The 19,555-nt window shown below is 39.0% G+C and overlaps 1 protein-coding gene and 1 long non-coding RNA gene across 8 annotated transcripts in view; one reads left to right on the top strand and one right to left on the bottom strand.

Annotated features, from left to right (window-relative positions):
• Nucleotides 1-19,555, bottom strand: part of SGIP1 (SH3GL interacting endocytic adaptor 1) — a 213,008-nt gene that overhangs the window by 89,956 nt on the left and 103,497 nt on the right. For 5 of the 7 annotated variants that reach the window (XM_035727228.1, XM_035727227.1, XM_027618928.2 and 2 more), the window contains 3 exons: nucleotides 15,796-15,852; nucleotides 12,027-12,081; nucleotides 11,128-11,303 (listed from right to left, as the gene is read on the bottom strand). In XM_035727228.1, the coding sequence (XP_035583121.1) occupies nucleotides 11,128-11,303; nucleotides 12,027-12,081; nucleotides 15,796-15,852 (288 nt within the window). Of the gene's footprint in view, nucleotides 1-11,127; nucleotides 11,304-12,026; nucleotides 12,082-15,795; nucleotides 15,853-19,460; nucleotides 19,533-19,555 lie in introns of all 7 variants that reach the window. The other 2 variants (XM_027618919.2, XM_035727226.1) reach the window with 1 other exon arrangement.
• LOC113936066 lies at nucleotides 673-10,030 on the top strand. Its single transcript, XR_003524189.1, has 4 exons — nucleotides 673-809; nucleotides 1,802-1,883; nucleotides 5,089-5,151; nucleotides 9,984-10,030. It is a non-coding gene; the product is annotated as an uncharacterized LOC113936066 (long non-coding RNA).

Here is a 19,555-nt window from a genome sequence, read left to right as displayed (position 1 = left end):
CGAAACACCAAGTTCCATATAATTTCCCACAGTGAAGAGCATCCATGCATCCAACCAATCAAGTATTTTCCAAGCACCTGCTCCAGGTCATTCAATGTTTAGGTTCTTAAGGGAAGGCCCTATTCACAGGGTAAGAACCTGCAGCATCTGGGGGGCAGGATCACTTGTCATAAAAGTCCAGCACTTACTGAATTGTTCACAGATTATGCTTCTGCTACGGACTTATTTTCCAAATGGATTGCTTCATTATAGAGCCTGTTCTACCCTGATTAGGGCCTTTGGCTAATAAAAATAGTTTTAAATTCTAAACTCTACACCAGTAGGACTAACACAACCAAGGCAGAAGAACTTAACGATATAAAAATTAGCCTTTTTGACTATGATTAGCATCGTAATTAAAAGCATGTAATTAAAAAAAAACATGTAATTCAAGAATTGTCTGCCTCTGGTCGAGGACACCTTCACATTTTTATGTGTCAAAATTGTGGGTAAATTGTCTCAATTAGATTTTAAGCTGGTACCAGTCTCTAATCCTGGTAGTCATGTTTCTGACCCTCCCCTATCCCCATCGGATCACATTGTCTGAGATAGTAGAACAAGATGGAAGAATCTGGAGTTATGCAAGGAAATTCTAATTCTTACACCTCACAAAGGGGTGCAAAAGACCATGTGCTCAGAGGGTACAACCAACATTAATTGGAGAAATAATGACAAAGGTGATCCAGATTGAATTCATATTCTCATTTTCAAGAAGACCAAAACATACAGCACAGAGATTTCTTCTGACCAGCACAGGATGGGCCTGAAAGGTATGGAAAAATGGTATTTTTATTTTAAAGGTCAGGAAATGGAAGCAATAGAGAATTACCTAGGAAAAAAATAATTGGTAACGAAGGAAAGAACAAACACATCTCAGATATGAAACTAATTCTTCTGCAGACGGTACATGGCTTATCAGAATGCAGGAAAGAGAACAATATATTTTGAAAAAGGAAGGTTCTACCCATTTCTCCATCTATCTTTCTCTGTAAGACCTGGAACAAAAAAAAGAGATCCATCTCATGTGCCAACTGGATGATTTTGGTCAGGCTGCCTGCAGCTCTGTCTGGAGGGGGCGTCTCAGACTACATCAGGGATATGGGATCCGGTCATTGTGTTGGCTGAGTGTTTGGAAGGGGGGAGTAGCAGCTCATACACATCTGTGTTTGGTATCCCAGGTCTAGACCCAACCCAGATCATATTTGCCCTATGAAGCTCTCCTTGAAGAGTAGTACCCAAGCTGAGCCTCTTGCCTCCAACTAGCTGTGCTTGAGGTCTGCGCTGAGCACTTAGCATCAGAATGCACCCCATCATTAGCCTTCCTTTGCACCAAGCAGCAATCTTACCTGGAGCGAATGCCAGTGTGTAGGAGACTGGAGCTCTCCTCCCCTACAGATGACTCTTTGTTTTTACTGAACTCAATGGGGTGCTGAACCTTCTGCCAAAGTGAGGACAGGAAAGGGGGTGGTGTTACCAAGCAGCAGCAAATTCATGGATTTTACTCACTGGCAGGCTAATTTGGGGGTGGTAGGGTGGGTGGGCCACCTGGAATAGGCAAACAGCACTAGACGGTCTCCAGTTCAAAGCTATCCCCCTCTCCCCATATTTTTTGATTAAATAACTCCATTATGGATTGCAAATCACCAGGAACAAGCTTAAACTAATAGCTCCTTCAGAAGGTCATGTCATAGGGGATGGGGAGGAGGCCAGCATACATGCCACCTATTCCCACATCATTTCTTTCTTTCTTTCTTTTTTTCAGTGTGGGCTCGAACTCACAACCGTGTGATCAAGACCTGGGCTGAGATCAAGAGTTGGACAATTTAACCGACTGAGCTTCCCAGGTGCCCCTCCCACCTCCTTTCTATCAGCCCTCTTCTCCTTGACCTTGCTCAAGTCCTCCCTCGCTATTTTTATTTTCTTTCTCACTCCCACAAGTCTCTTAACTTAAAGAGAAGCAGAGATGAAAAGGGAGGCCAGGGAGATAGACACCTAACTGGGCATTTTGCAACATAATCTCATGTCCTCTTTACATCAGTCCTGACAGGATGGATATTCCTGTTCCCATTTTACAGATTTGGGATCTGAGGTTTCATGTTAAGGAACTTGCCCATGGACACAGATCATAAGATACAGACTCAAAAGCCTATGCTCTTCCTATTTAACCGATGTGCTTCAAGAAAATGTTCTCTTTCTTGGTCCCCTTACTATATCCCCAACCTGCCCCTAAAACAGACTTTCCCACAGAGGCTCTTGAGTCAGAATACACAGCAGAGTATTCACACTGAGAGGGATTTAAAGAAATCAGAATCTCTAGACCCTTACTCTGTAGATGAAAAAACCTACTGTGTTTTTAACTTGGCAGAAGGGAGGCAGATGCTGGAGTTCAAGTCCTGGTCCTCAAACCGTTAGCAGCCTCTTGATCTTTCTGAGTTGATCACTTCTGTAAAATGGGGTGACCACCACCTCTCTGCCTGCTTAGTACTGTGGCTGCTCATTCCATCTTTCTGATCATGACAGCACATACATATATACATACATATATATATATATATAACATAAACCATAATTATAATGAAACTTCAACATAAAAAATACTTGCTTGATTAGGGGAACTGAAATATGAGTCATAAAATGAGGTAACACTCCTTAACATTTAAAACAAAGGTGTATGAGGTCTTAGCATAAAATGACTTTTAATAAAGTAGAAATCACACATGACAAGGCAGCAATTAAGGCCGACTGACCTGTCAGCTCAGCCTTGCTCTTTTGTCACAAAGAATGACATAGGAGGTACCATAGCAGATTGTGTCTATGGATTGAGGGGGGAAAAAGCCTGGGATGTGGGCTTCTGAGCTGGGATCAAGAGCCCTTTAGGGACCATCAAAGGGATAGCCTTCAAAGGGTTTGTGAATACTCAGAAGTTGTATGTAAAATATTTTAGAGGAGCTAATGAACTTTTTATTTTTCCCCTGGGAAGAGAGCCAATGGCTTTTAACAGAAGTAGGATAATGTAGTGGGTAGGAGTTCTGAATTAGAAATCAGACCTTCTGGGTTTAAATCCCAGAACTTCACTTATTAGTTGTGACATCTTGGGTGAGTTTAATTAATCCTTCCATGCCTCAAATTTCTCACCTGTAAAATGAGGGTAATAATAGTACACATCTCCTAGGCTTGCTATGAGGATAAACGAGTTAATAATGTATAAAGCATCTGACACACAGTCACACTCAGATTTTCACAGCTGCCATGGCCAACACTATCACTATCACCATCATGAGTCCTCAAAGGGTCCATGACCTTAAAGGATGTTGACAAGTATTCACCATGAATACTCTGTTGTTCTGATTTGTAATAGCTAGCATTTACGAAACATCTCCATTGGGCCTTATATACATAAAGGTACTTACAAAATACTAAGCACTTTACATGTATCACTTCCTTAATCCTTACATGGACCCTATGAGGTGAGTAGTAGTGTTAACCTCATTTTACGCTTGATTAAGCCTTGACTGAGACTTAAAGTCTTAAGTAATTTGCCCAGGGTCACGTGAGTAACGAGCACAGGGCCAGGATGCAAGCTTCGTTCTGACTTCCTCCAGAGCAAAAATTCCTAGTCAGTACAGAACTAAACCCTTCTTGTTCAAGACAACTTCTCCAGGTCAGCCCACAGTGATTCGTGGCTTACCAAAACACAAAACTAAAGGCATCAAGGACAGCACCTGAGAAAAGGAAAAGGTGCTGGTGCAGCAAGAATGAAACCATAGCGTTTGTCTTCTCATTTCCATGAAAGCTGAGGGAGCCACAAGTTTCAAAAGGATCTAGTGAGTGAAACGCATGGCTGAAGCTATGTGAGAGATAGCGCTGCTTGTGGGTTCTGGGAGAAATGGAGGTGTCCACATCTGAAACCCGGGGAGAGGTGGGGAAGCCAGGAGGCTGGGGAAGCTGGCTGCAGAAGACCATAACTTCAATCAGGAAACTGAAGTGAACAGAGGCAGGGGTTTGGCCCAACAAGGGGAAGTCCAGCTTCTGTGTGCTGCCAGTGATGTTGGTTAGACATTGTTTTCTGATAGACTGGCAGGCAGACTGTTAGCTAGAAGGCTGGATAAAGGTTGGATAAAGTTGGATAAAGTTTGTGATTATTAGTCCTCATTGCCTGATACATGGAAGGTGCTTACCAAATATTTGGTGAACTGATTTGAAGGGGAAGTGCGAAACGATGTCAATTCTCTGTGAAATAATTTAGTGGGGAATGCACAGTACAGGAACCTATTGTGAATGTTAGCCTACAACACAGTCTCCTGAAGCAGTACCATACTTGTTCAGGGGATTTTGATGTTACTCAAAACAATTTAGGAATATTTCAGGAATTTCCTCCCAGACCAGTTCATAGGCATCACAAAAAAAGTTATTTTATTAACTTGCCCAGTGTTATGCACAGGGTTATTACTGGTCTTGGCTCTAAATGATTTTGGGCATTTGGGTTTCCTGATTTGTCACTATTAATGATATTCTTTAAACTGTGCCTGGGCTTTGCAGATCATTCTGACGAGGGAATAATCTCTAAATGTAGTATGTGTAATGATACTTTTTATATGTATTAACTCATTCAACCTTCACAACAGCCTTATGAAGTTGGTATGGGAATTATCTTCATTTATTGATGAAGAAACCAAGGCATAGGTTTTATCACTTGCCCAAGGCAACCCATTTAAGAGGTAGAGACCATTTGTTTGAATCATCGTAACATTACTCAAGTAAGGGTCCATTTCCATCTCCCTCAAATGATCTAAAATGGAATTGTATTCAGTTGTATGTTGAATTCTCATTTTGTTGCTTTTGTAAAGGCATATTTTCTTAGAGTTCAATCTTCCACCCATTATTTTCTTTAGCCACTTTCAGAAGATAATTTTACTTTTTAGGAATAAAGCCATTTTTGAAAGATGTAATGAAGGTGTTCTCCTACTCTGAATGTAGGGAGTGCGGTACAAAGGGACACAAACAGCAGACCCACTCATCTCATGTCCCTGTTTCTATCTCTTCCATTAGGAGGAGTGATCTGTATGTTGTACTCACATAAAGGGCTGGACATCCCCAAAACCACCTTGTAAGGTAGGTGTATATTATTCCCATTTTAGGCTTGTAGAAACTGAGACGCAAATAGGTTTAAGAACCTGCCTCAGCAGTACTGTGAGCCAAGGGTCAGTTCAGGTCTTCCAGATTCCAGCGTCTTTCCTATGACACACCAGTTCCTTTAGGGCATATAGGTACAAAGTTTCTATTCGTGTTTAATGAAATATCAACCACAAATATCCAGTATGAAAAAAACCTGTCTTAAAAGTAGTTCCTTTAAAAGGTGGATCAGGTTTGGTTTGGAATTAAAGTCTAAGATATGCAAAAAATCTCTGAACCCCTTTAATTGAATTCACGCCTTGAGATGTAGATAAATTATAATCCAAAGCATGAGAACACAGAACGTTTTTAGGGCAGGAGACTGAAAATGGGAAAGCAAAGCCATGATTTTCAATTAAGGGAGAAAAAGATTTAAAAAATTCATATACGTATATATAGACTAGGGTGGTGATTAATTTTATGTGTCCACTTGCCTGGCCATGGGGTACCCAGAACAAATATTATTTCTGGGTAGGTCTGTAAGGTTGTTTCTAGATGAGATTAGCATTTGGATGGGTGGATTCAGGAAAGTAAACCCTCTCCCCTATGTGGGTGGGCATTATGCAAATCAGGGCCAGAATAGAACAAAAGGCAGAGGAAGGAGGAATTCACTCCCTTTTTCTGCCTCACTGTTTGAGTTGGAACATCTCATCTCATCTCCTTCTGCCCTGGGATCTGGACTTACACTGTCAGCAAACCTGTTCTCAGGCCCTTGGACTTGGAATGAATTACACCATCAGCTTTTCCGGGTCTCCACTCGGCAGATGACATTTGTGAGACTTCTTAGCCTCCATAATCACATGAACAAATTTCTCATAACAAATTTCTTTATGCGTGCACACACACACACATGCACGCGCGCGTGCACGTGCACTCGGTTGGTTCTGTTTCTCTGGAGAACCCTGACTAACACAATTTATATTGAAGAGCCAAGAATTGCAAAGTACTAATTGTGCATCAGGTACTGTGTCTAGGATCTTCTGCATGCTTTGCTTTGTGCATTTAGTCATTTATTAAATAACTGAGCGCCTAATGTGTGCCATGCACTGTGCTAAGCATGGGGTACAAAAAGCTAAAGATTTGACTTGCTAGAGACCAACAATAATCTGCACAAAAAGTCTGTAAGGATTATTATTAACCTCACTTTACAGAAGAGGAAATAGAAGCTCAGAACAATGATGGCACTTTTCTAAGGTCACACAGGTAGAACATTGTAGACTCCACAGCTGCCTCCTATTAACCCAAAATTCTAGAAAAAATTCTGTAAACAGACAGACACAAAGCACAAGAAGGTGATAACCCTAGGTGCCAGCACAAAGGAATAGTTATGGCAAATTAAACCCATCATTTTCTCGGATAGGTTTTCTGGTCTGACAGATTTAGGCAAAGCTGTAGACATCCCGCGTCTCTCAAATTCAGCATTGTGTTTAATGAGTTTCCATCACTGGTTTGAACGAAATGGAAATACGTGACCAGGATGAGAGCATAGTTAGGTAAACCATTGTAAGGGGACCAGGGAGACTGCAGTATGTTATCAATGGATAAAAAATCAGAGGGTGGTGACATGCCACAGTGTTTGGTCCTTGGCCTGGTCCAGCTCACACATTTGTTTACTCACTCACACACACAAGCATTTATTGAATGGCAATGATATGTAAAAGGCCCTATGTCAGGTATAGAAAATTTAGAGTGGACACCAAAGGTACTATACAGATTTCTCTTCAAAACAGCTTCTTTTACCAGCTGCTAGGAGGGCTATTGGTGCAACACTCTAGGATCTGCCTCAGCTGCAGAGGGCCACCTCGACCAAGGTCAGTCCCCTTCTTAGCTTGCCCATATCAGAGTACTGACTGATGTGGCAGTATGAAGGTTATTCATCTCGGTCAAACTCAGGACAGCTCTGTAGGGCCATTCTAGCTCTAGAGGCCCCTGTATGGTCAGCTCCGTCTGTTGCTGGACATGCAACACCGCTTAATTTCTCCTTCTGCCCACCCTACCCCACAGGAGTTGAGCCCAAGCTCATTCCTTAATAAATATCCTGTACAGTAAACTTGGAGGTGGAAAGGGAGATATTCTGTCCTTTGTTAATCTTCTAAAAACACAGCTACAATCAAGGACAAAAGTTATACAGAGATAGCATTTGGGTTTAATAATTTCTTTCAACAATGAAACAGCCTGCCTCAAAAAGCACTGTACTTTGCAAGATAGAGGAAGCATTATTCTGATTGGAAGGGTCAGTATCAACCAAACAAGTTGGCATTTTAATGAAATTTGTTTCTGTTCATCTGCTGTTGGCTAGCATGCAGCATAGCATCACTCATATTTAGAATTTAGTGATTAGAAATTTTTAAAAAGGAAACATCCTGGGTTCAACAGGTTCTACGAATAATTTGCAGGTAAATGGGGAAAAAATCCATTTCCTAATGAACTTTTAGAAGTAATCGGAGATTACTTAAGACACAGTGGCAGAAACTGTCAATACCCACCCCAATTCATTTGCTCCTTTGTCTTTTTATAACAGAACCCTGAATTTTAGCTGGTTACATGTCTATCCAGGCAAAGACTACATTTCCTAAACTCCCTTTCAGCCAATGTGAACATGTGATTAAATTATGGCTTTGGTAGTGATGTTTGCAAACTCCCAGTAAAACCTTTAAAGGAAACCACTGCCTTTTATTTTCTCTTTCCTCCATCCCAAGGCTGGAACATGGAGGTGATTGATGGTGGTAAGGCAGGCACAACCTCAGAAAGGTGGAGCAATCATACAGAAAGTTTCTGGGTTCTTGAATAATGCCTGGAGTAGGGCTCTATTACCCATCTGAAGTGCCTACGAGTTTTGACTTTTCCCTGGGAGAAAAGTAAAACACTTATTTTGTATAAGCCATTTCTATTTTGATCTCTGTTAAAACAGCTTTACCAGTATTCTAATTTGTGCAGATACCAACTCAACAAAAGCCTGAGTGCTATTCATTCTTTGCCCAATCAGCACAGTATCTTATCAGGAGACCACAACATGAAAGGAATAGAAATTAACATCCTTTCCTGTGAGTTAACCCTTGCATTATCCCCTCTTCTTTTTTAGTGCTCTGCCTTGTCCCTGCCCACATTATACTTTATTTCTGTATTAAAATCAAGGGCCAAGGCAAGATCTGGACTGAAATTACATTTATTTGTCTATACAGTGGGATTTTTGCCAACAATTAAAACCCTGATTTTCTATGCTGTTGATGCTTTGTTTTGGGGAGGAGTAATTTTCAGATAGGTTTATATTATATATACACATAGTTATATATGATGCATTCATCCATCCATCCATCCATCCATTCATTTATTGAATAATTTGACCATGTAGTGTGCACAGGGAACTATTCAAATAAAATAAGAACCAATTCATGATAAGAGATATCAAATGGGTTACAATTCACTGATACATATTCACAGATGGATGAACAGAACAAGTGAAACACAACTTAATCTTAAAATTCCTTAGAAGAAATAGAAATTAGAAATCCAACATAAGCCATTGTTATGAATGGCTTACCATTTGGAATTTCCTCTATTTCTATTAGTGTAATGATTGATGCTATTGTAACATAAGAACTGTAGCCTATGTGAAATATATTGATATATCATTAACTAGCATAGGCTCTATTTCTCTTTTTGCACCTGAATTCAGTGTAGACATATAAATGTCTGATTGTCTGGCTGGAAACATCTAAAGTTGCACAAAATATTTACCATTTTTATCATGGCACCAACTGGATTTCAGAAGGTTTTTTTCTACTTATCTGGTTCCGGAGATAACATACTGCATGTATCATTTGTGAACTATAGGTACACATGGGTTACTTAGAAGAGGGTAAGGAATCTAAAACCAAGAATATGTTTTCAGTTATAATCTCTCTTTTTACTTAGGTATATCCAGAAACACACATACCTTTCCCTAAAGTAGCAGTAACAGCTCACTCCCCTATACTAAACATCAAAAATCACAAATGTTTGGGAATCATACTAAGGGCGGAGCCAGGTTCTCATATTAGAGGAAGCAAGCTGGGGGTGCAGGGGTCGTGGTGGTAGGCAGATCCGAGAGTCCATTGGTTTGTGGTGGTGTTGGTATGCAGAAACAGCCTAACTGCATATTACTTTCCCTGGGTGTCCCCATCTACTCCTCATACTGCTTTCCCGAAAATCTTTTCATCAGTCTTAACCACATCATGTCAAGACATTACCTTAAAAATAGGTGTTGAGAAGAGCTCAGAGTAAACCACCACTCTTCTGGCTGCACAGCCAGCAACATATCTGGCTGGAGGAATATCTCCCAGATGACTTGGGCTTATATATTCTTTTTGCTAGAGGGGACCTTCTTCTTTCCTAGATGCCCCTCTGCTTTCAGCAAATACATACTGCCTGTCTGCAACTGTTTTAGTAAGTTTTCTTTCACGTAAATGTGTTCATTTAATCCCATGATCTTATCTTCTGATGCTTACCCCCAGATAGCTTCCAAATGCCCACTAACTGTATTTGACCCTACAGAAAAGTGAATATAAATGGGTTTCAGGCATTTAGATAAATTTCTACAATTAATTAAAAAAAAATTCAGTAAGTGAAAAATGATTTGAAAGATGTCAACTGAAAAGTGAAAGTGTATGCATTTGAAATGCTCCTCTTACTAGAAATTGCTGGTATTACAGACCAACCTATGAGTTTAAAATCTGTACTTTCCATTGCAGAATGGAAAGAAAACTAAGATATTTCATGCCTCTTTTTTTCAGGGAGACACCTTGAAATACCAAGTGAGTATATGATTAAAAATTACCTGAAATATCATTTCTGGTGGCTGATTACTAATAGCAATTATTGTATTCATCACTAACAGTAGTGATAAAGGCCATTATAAGCCCTAAGTTCTAAAGAAGGCATCATTATAGATTTTATTCATCCCAGACAGGCAAATATTTATTCTGAAAGGATAGATGATTACAACTTCTCTAGAAAGTTTAGCAGACATATTTTTAAAATCATCTCAGAAATGGTCCAGCATTTATTAACTACCTCTTTCAGGGAGGATGCTGTAGGAAGATCACATCTTTCTGAAGAAGATGCCAAGAACATATTAGCTGCTCCTTTGAGAACCTTCATCTACTCTTCACAGCTACTTTTAGAAAACAGTTGTAACATTTATCAAACACCACTGAGAAAATAGTGTACATGTTGGAACTCAGAATTCAGCAGCTGCAGAAGTTAGCAGAGGGAAACTGGGGGATTGGAGAACAAATTGTAGAAATATACCAATTTGAATAATATAAGTAAGGCCCACCTATATTTTAGGTGCCTAAAAGATGAGAGTATTTAAAACAATTCGATAATAATATATAATAAAGATTATGAGTCATAATATCTTTTTAGACTATGATCTATGACATTAGGTTAATTTTTTGGGGGGGAGTACAGCAATGAAAAAGTTGGGGTTTTTTGCCTTTTTTTCTTTTAAGAAAAACAATTTCCTTGGCTTTCCTCCCATGAATTTCTAGGTGTTATATCATAGAAAAAAAACACTAAGATATGTTTTTAAAAATCACCGTTGGTAAATATGTAAACTTCATATTGTTTTTAATTGCCTCAGAAGTAACTCTGGATAATCTTTTTGTTGTTTTGTTTCTTTTTCAAATGCGTGCAAGAGAGTGAGTCAAAAAGAAATGGGGTCCCATGCATTTCTACCATTTTAAAAAGCACAAGAACTGCAATACAAAATCAGCATAACTTTCTAAAACAGAATGAGCCATTTAAGGTTTACAAAGTTCATAAAAGGGTAACCAGATGCAGCCTCTAGCTTAGAGTTTCTGATGTACTTAACACGTCTGGGCGGAACACAGCTGTCTGTCCAGACTCACCAAAGCTCGACATAAAACCACTCACCACTGGTGATGGGGAAAGTGCAATGTTGCCTATGGACGCCTTCAGCTCATCTACAGTTGCAGTATTCTTAAGAATGTCTTTAGATTGCAATGGCTTAATCTTGATATTAAATTTCTTGTGGGATTCTTCTTCCTCTTCCGATTCGCTCGAAGAATAAAAGTGCTTTCCTTTGGTAGGTAGAACACAGTTAAAGATACATAACTCTTTTTCCTACTGGGAAAAGCAATGATGAGTATAAGACAAGAGTGCTTGCACATAAAGGCAGCAAAGGTATCCTTAGATGGCAGAAAATCAAAGTAAAATACACAGACGAATAAAAGAGCAAATCAAGAAAGCGTTCGAATTTGTTCACCTTTCCTTGGAACATGATTAAGGATGGTGAATTTCCAGGAGCCATAGTTTAATGTTCTACATTTTTGCTGCGGGTGGCCATTTGTAATGTCCCATTCAGCACAAACACTGACAGCCCATGTGAGCTTCCCTGTCCACTGAGAGAGGAAAACCACTCTCAGGAACAATTCGTGAGGAATTTCAGTGATTCAGAAATGCTCTGCCCAGAGCTGGTTTGTGGGGAGGGCACAGGTGAGAGTTATTTTCTAGCCACAGTAAGTGACATGGTCGTATCAGGTTTTAGCAGACAACCCAGTACCCGTGGTTTACACAATTGTTTCTCAGCACATTTTTCTGTTTCTCCACTCTCTCTTTTCTATGAATAGATCAAGACAAAATGCCTACTTGTTAGCGATCAGGCTGTTCTGTACTGTTTATTCATTTCTAATATTGGGGATGACAGGAGTCGGGAAGCTTGGGTTATTTCAGCACCTTTTCAAAATCTGAACTTATCATAGAGTTTTCTTAGAGAAAATAAAGATTAAAATAAAAAAATAAAGAAAGGATATAGCCGGGTTCCTCAGGTCTGATGCTGTAGCCTTCTTCATCTAGCTCAGGAGAGTTCTACAAAATACAAGCACAGATTAAGCATTTATTATTCTGACAATAATCAAGGAACTGTTCATTTTCCTTCTAGAGACTTCTATTTAAAGATATGGATATGTCTCTTATTTTAGAAGGTGAGGATTTTAACCTTTGGAAGTGAACGCTGAGCAGTATATGTGTAGATATTTACTGAAGGATACTTGGAGAGTCTTCCTATCAGAAAAACAAACTAGGAATCCACTGTCAATGAAAGAAAACATTCAGAGATAATTTCTCATGCTAAGGACTGTGCTAAGCAACACGGGGGAAGACAAAAGGCAAATTATTTTTCCTCTGGAAAATGGAAAGGTATTTTGGTAGGCAAAACACTTTAAAAAGTGAAATATAAAACACAAATCATCAGTGATAGGAGTCTGGAGGAAGAGGAAGTTAATGAAGCTTGAAAGAATCCGAGGGGTCTGCCTGTGCCTCTCAGGACAGGTAGAGAGGGCAGAGGGGAGGCGGTGGGAAGCAAGAGGCTGCTCTGAGACACCGAGGCAGGAATGGACAGCATGGTTCAGATGGGGGAAGGGAGAGGCAACAATGAAAACAGCTGGCTGGAAAGGAAGCTGCACAGGGGGAGAACATCGGAAATAAGACCACGGATGGCCAACGTGCTGGAGGAAGGATTCAAACTTGATGTAGCTACAGCAGCTTCTCAGTCAGGGTAGAAAGTGGCTTCTGAAGGTGTTTTGGAAGTATGCTTCAGGATAGATTGTGGGCAGAAGAAACTGGAGAAAGGAAATCTCATTCAAAATACTTGTATCAATTCAGCGAAGATGTGCTAAGAATACGAGACCACGTTGGTGGTGGTGGGAAGTGAGGAATCAAGGACTTTTGTAAGGATAAGCTTAGTTCTTTGTAACATCAGTCATGGGAGAAAAGGAGAGGGAAGGGTCAAGAAGACCCCAAGATTTCTACTCTCAAATTGTGGGACACTGCTGGTATTCCTGACTGAACTAATTGTAACAGCAGACAACTAATGTTTTCAAAGGGAGGAAGGATAAAAGAGAGTTTGCATGATTGGGATTAGTATTATCATCTTTGAGTTCCTATTATATGGTAAGTACTGTGACCCACACTTTATCTTATTGAACCTTCATAACAATCCCACATGGAAAGAACCATCCCATTCACCAAGGAGGAAAGGAAGAGAAATGAGATGCCATTTCTCAAGGACACACACCCAGCAAATGGTAGACCTGTGTGCCTTGACTCCAGGTGTTGGAGGCTACACTCTAAGCCCTAGAAGGGATGAAGGTGAAGCCATTCAAAGGCGCCACTTTTAAAGGTGAGGTTATAGGCCTGGAAGTGAGAAAGGACAGAGCCAGAAGGAGAGATTGTGGAGTCACCGAAGCGATGAAAGTGCCATGACCATGGAGAGAAAGAAGGCCTGAAAGCTATGGAAAAGCCACCATTTCCTAAGCATTCATTGTCTCCCTCTTGTCCTTCTTCAGTACTCAAGGTTACTTTTTCAAAAATGCAAGTGTATTGAGGTCATTTCCCTGCTAAAACCTTGTCCCTGGCTTCTTACTGAAGTTAGAATAAATGCCCAGTGCTTCTGTGTGGTCCACGGCTCTGTAGGACCTGGCTCAGGTCTGAGAGCCCCTTCCCTGATGCCCCTCAGCTGCACGGTCTTCTTTCCATTGTTAACGTTTATGGTCTGAATATGCAAGCTCTTTCCTATTTCAGGGTCTTCATAAATGCCATTCTCTCTGCCTGGAGTTCTCTTCCCTCAAATGTTCAGCCTGTGAACCCGTCCTATACATAAGCGCTCTGCTTAAAGGTCACATCCTCCCCGGGGCCTTCCCTCTCTCACCTTTCTCTGCCAAAAGCAAGATGATGTCATCTCTTAAGAATAAAACCTTTCTTATGACTTAGAGAAAGTGGTGTCTAATGTAGAATTACCACAATAATTCCTACATGACCTAATTAGTTTTCAGGACTGAACAAATATGAGGGAAGTTATGCTTCATTTAAGGATTCACATGTTGACCAGGGATTGCACTAGAGTGTAGGGTTTAGATGCAGTAATATGTGATTTGATGAGTAATTTGGTATTTCTATTGTCATACTTCTTGTTTGGTTAGAGTATCCCATTTTTGTGTATTAAAGAATCCTACAAAATACAACAAAAGTCCTTCTAGGTAAAGACGGATTAACTCTGGGAAAATAAATCACATTTTCTTAATATTTAGTAGTTTCCCTTATAACATTATTTGTGAACTATTTGAATTTAGGGTAACATGGGAACTGGCATGGATTTTAGGGAGCTGAACTGCTAAAAATATCTAAAAGATCCCAATCCTGGGAAACAGATATGAGAAGATCAGGTGATGAGTTTGGCAGAGTGACATGCTTTAGAGTGCAGGGGTGGGGAGGTATTGAGAATTTAACCTCTCTGAGCTTCAGCTTTCTTTTCTATGAAATGCAAATAATGTATTTGATTTTTAAGGTGGTAAGGATTCCGCAGCATTTAATATTATGACTGACTAATAGTGAATATTCAATTATTTATTGTAAAAATAAAATTATTAATAAGAAATATGCAAAAGCTTTAACATCAAGATTAACTTTTATGATAGGAGAGGTTGGGTCAAGACATTCATCTAATGGATATAAGTGCAAAAGCATTTGTGAATTTGGGCACGCACCTGCTATACAACAGAAGTGATCTTTGATGTGAATATGATCTACATATTTTATATGATTAAAAATCCAAGAATGATTGTGGTTGTCCTGTTGTGGTTGGTGAAGTGGATGTTGATGATGTAAATCAGTTTCCGGGGGAATCAGGTGGAGAGTTTAGGTCTCAGATGAGAGTCACCCTCACTCCCTGAAAGCAACAAGTAATTGTCACTTGACCTGGGAAAAGCTTGTACCATGAGGCTCTAGTAATTGTTTTGTGCTGTGGTCTGAATGTTTGTATTCCCCCCAAATTCATACGTTGAAATCTTAACCCCAAAGCGATGGTGTTAGGAAGTGGGGCCTTTTGGAGGTGATTAGGGCATTGGGGAAGGAGCCATCATAGTTGGGGTTAGTGCCCTCACAAAAGAGATCCCCAGTGAAGTTACAGCTAGAAGGTGCCATCTGTGAACCAGAAAGTGGGCCCTCAACCGGACATATCAGACACCAAATCTGCTGGCACCATGACCATGGACTTCTCAGCCTACACAACTGTTAGAAATAAATTTTTGTTATTTACAAGCCACTAAGTTATGATATTTTTGTTATAGCAGCCTGAATGGACTAAGACACCATGGAACCAAACCCCAGAGGTTAACTTGACTTGACTTGATTCTCAAAGCTGCTTAGAAAAAGAACCAGGATGGCAAAATCTGGAGTTAATATTTTAAAAAACACATATCACAGGCTAAGCAGGTACTGAAATAACCTGCAAATAATTAGCTCATTGAATTCTTTCGACAATGTTCTAAAGTAACTACTGACCTCATTTCTGCTGGTCAGCAAACAACCATCCCAAAACCATACACAACTGATATATGGAAGGGCTAGGTCTTGAACCCAGTGTAATAGACTCTAGTGCTCTTAACCTCTATACCACCCTAAGTGTGCCAGGCACTGCCTAATGAGACAGAGAATGCTCACTTATTTCTATGTTGTATTATAAGAATGTTTCAACTCATTTTCAAATAGTGAAATAATAAAGAAAAAAAATCTTCTGATACTCACGTATCTTTCCCAATCAATTTCCGCATAAAATCCATTTGGTGCCCCATTGCTTTTCTTCTGCAATAAATTTGAAAATAAATTTAGAAGAGAAACATTTGAATTAAAAAAAAAAAAGGAACAAAGAACACTTAACTCTTATCTGTATTTAGCAAGAGCTATCAAAATCCAGCACTGGAAAGACAAATTAGAGCAGCCTATTAAGCAACCACATCGGTGTAACTGAATGGTAAATTGAGCTGCCGTGACACTGCATAAAAGAGCTTACGTACTTATTTTCACAAAAGACTGTAGGATACCTAAGCACAGGGACGGTAACAGCTAGCTGTTCAAATTTTGTTCAGTAAAATCAGAAGTACCTACATTGTAATTTAATCTTTTATACCTTCAGGGGATATAATCAGATCTATCATCTATCTATCTATCTATCTCTAAGATTTTGACTTCCATGTTGCTCTCATATACAATTAGTTCCAACATGTCTAAAGAGTATTCAAGTCATTAACTAATCTTCCTTTAGCTTTTCTAACACTGACTCAACTTTTCCCTAACCACCCCCTTGCTAGAATGTAAAGGAAATGAACTCCAAATTAATTCAGCTTCTAGGTATTAAAAATAGTGTTGATCTTCTTTTCAAGTGGCTTTTCTTATCAAGTTATTAAAATAGGATTCAAGGATTGATTGTGGATTTCTGTCATCTGTGTGTTCTACGCCTCCATAAGGCTACATCATTGAAAGATGACTAGATATCAGCATTACTCTCTCTGGATTCTATTCAAGTTCTATTTTAGGACCTAGAACAATCATGATAATGGCCACAAGCACTTGAGCAAGGATGTGGAATCATACAAATAGAAATTTCTAGGATTCCCTACTTTTTGTGAGCAAAGGACAAAAACACAAATCAGGTTGGTAATGGAGAGTCCATTCAACAACATTCCCATACTTAGCACATGGAGAAATGGTATGTCACCAAGCACTAGCAGATCTCAGAACAGCACATATCAAATGGTGAAGCATGAGGTGTGAGGACAGGACTTCTGATTTTACGATCACAGATAAAGTCCACCGGAACTACTATGGGAACAGCTAACACCTAATTTGACAAATAGGTAGGAGAAGTAAGCCTGTCGTGTATGCGTAGCACTAGAAAGCCAATTAGAGGCGATCTAGTAACCATCGTCATTGGTCAGTACTTATTGGATGTTGGACTGGGCATTCTAAGAACCAGCAGTTTCGTTAGGGGGAATAGTGGGTAAAGCATAGATATTACGTCCATGCCCCTCCCTTCCTGTACACTAGAGTGTACAAGAACTCTGCCACGCCTCCAGCACCCAGGAGCATAGGCTCTGTGACCCTTTTCTTCTTTGTTTTGCTCCCGGCAAAGATTATATACTTTGTCAGACTACATCATTTTAGCTTTCTCACAGAATTGCCTTTATTGAGTTAGTGTTTCAGTGATATTCTCCCTACTTTGAACAAAGGGCATTTTTAAAACCTGCCACATCAACCTTGTACCTCTATAAGCTATGGCGTTAAGGACATGGTTCATTACATAATGTGCTATCTAATAATAAAAAAATCTTTCCCATGGAGAATGGGCATGGTTCCTATTTTCTTTTTGTCATATTTGCTTTCTTTTTTAATTCCTACTTTACCAATCTGTTTCCATATGACTTCTTTGCAAAATTCTCCAAATCTTTAACAAGTATATTAATAAATTCAATACACAAATTTAATTTATAATAATGGGAAATCGAATGAACTAAGTTGATTCCAAAGAACTAAATTCATGAATTTTGTAATCATTGTAGTACCACTATTAATACACCTTTTGGTTCTTAAACAATTCTTCAATACAAAGGATTGTTAACTAAAAACCAAACAGATTAGGTAAATTACTGAGTTCAAAATTCCAGTTTGTTTCCATAATAGTCTCGTCTCCATAACCAAAGCCCTTTACAATCCAGATAGTTTATATGTTCAGCTAAATAAATAAATAAGTGTGTGTGTGTGTGTGTGTGTGTGTGTATCTTTCCTGAGAACATATATTCAACATTATGAATAAAAGTTCCTGAATGTTCTAGATCTGGGCTGAGTGAAAAATTTCCCAGTTTCCATGGAAACTAATATAGAAGATTGAGATGAAGAGAAAGTAAAACCTATAAAAAGAAAATTTCTTTTAAACTAGAAACATTTTTAACACAAATACCAAACACAAACAACAAATCATAAACAATACATTTTTGGGCAGATAACAGCGAACACACACGGCTTTATCAGAGGAACTGACAATTTGGCCTCATTCATGCTAGTGATTATTACAGATATATTTGGTTTCACAAGTGGAAATTATCAAGTTAAAGCTTGGCTAGAGCCTCGCTGAAATTCTTCTGGTCAAACCCCAATAAAAAAAGCAATTCTCCTTGTTAAACCACTGAAGCAAGGAACAGCTCATAGTAGTAATAGGGAAGGTAATGGCTCTTTTGACTTTCAGTTGGAAAACACTGAGGAAGCAAGAAAGAATATAAATAGGAAAATATCATTTAAAAGCTAGGCTTCATAGTAAAAGCAATATTGGATATTCAGTAACACATAAACAGTGATATTTCTCTTAGAGCTGAAGTTGTGTATTTTACTTTTTTCTTTTCTTGTATTTTCTAAAACTCTACATTAGCATAAGTAACTTTTCTAATTTGAATATATGACTGTTATTTAAAGATAATTGAGGCTCATATCACTGTTAGTCATGCTTTAATAGATATTTTACTTTAGCCAGGCTTATTATCTGCTCTCAGATTGATGGGCTAAACCAATAAATGTAGTAACAATTGTGTTCAATTATACATTCATCAAAGTTCTCAATTTCCACTGTGAATGCTCTTCTTTTCCAAGGTCAGCTCATGGCCACATAGTGTTCCTTGGACATGAAGTATTAAAGATACATGATATACTACCTAAATATTATCTTCTTGCCACTGAGGCAAGACTTGACTCACTTTGTAAATAATCCTATAGAATAGCACAGTTCAATAGAACTGTCTGTGAAGATGAAAATATTTTATATTCAACTTCCAATATGGTAGCCACCAGTCACAAGTAGCTATAGAGTACTTGAAACGTGGCAGGTGCAACCGAGGAACTGAATTTTGAATAGGCATATGTGGCTACCATATTGGACAACCCAGCAATAGCTGTCATATAGTCTGGGCCTGGATCAGCATCCCTGACTCACCATCCTTTGGTCAAGTGTATTGGTTCCCACAAGCCAAGGTCCTGCCAAATTCCTGATGTTACTGAGATGGTGCTTATCCTCACAAATGACTACTCATTTTGTAAGGTGATGTTTATATTATAGCCAAAGCTTTCTTACAGATAGCATATTATTTTAAAAAATTGAGTCCCTGTCCTTTGTCTAAGACAAAGGAAACATATCTTTTTATACCCGATCACTCTTTAAAAGTATTTTCGGACGTCAGTATATAAGGTCTATATGGCTGATTTAAAAATTGGTCCTGGATATTCAAGAGTAATTTGGAAATACCTAAGAAAGTCTTCTTAAATTGATTAAATAAATGCTACTGCTTTTTTCCAAATTTCAAATTGGGATTTTTACTCACTGTTTCTACAACCCCTTGGAAATTTTAAACTAAAATCTGTTTCCTTACCGAAACTTTTTTTCCTCCTTCACGCGCACACTCTGCTTTGTTATTGTAGGGTGGTTCATGTGGGCTGGGCTGCTGGAATTGATTGTTTTCATGTA

Source organism: Zalophus californianus, chromosome 4 (assembly GCF_009762305.2).
Source record: "Zalophus californianus isolate mZalCal1 chromosome 4, mZalCal1.pri.v2, whole genome shotgun sequence".
Taxonomy (NCBI): Eukaryota; Metazoa; Chordata; class Mammalia; order Carnivora; family Otariidae; genus Zalophus; species Zalophus californianus.
This window is presented reverse-complemented; position numbering and strand designations above follow the sequence as displayed.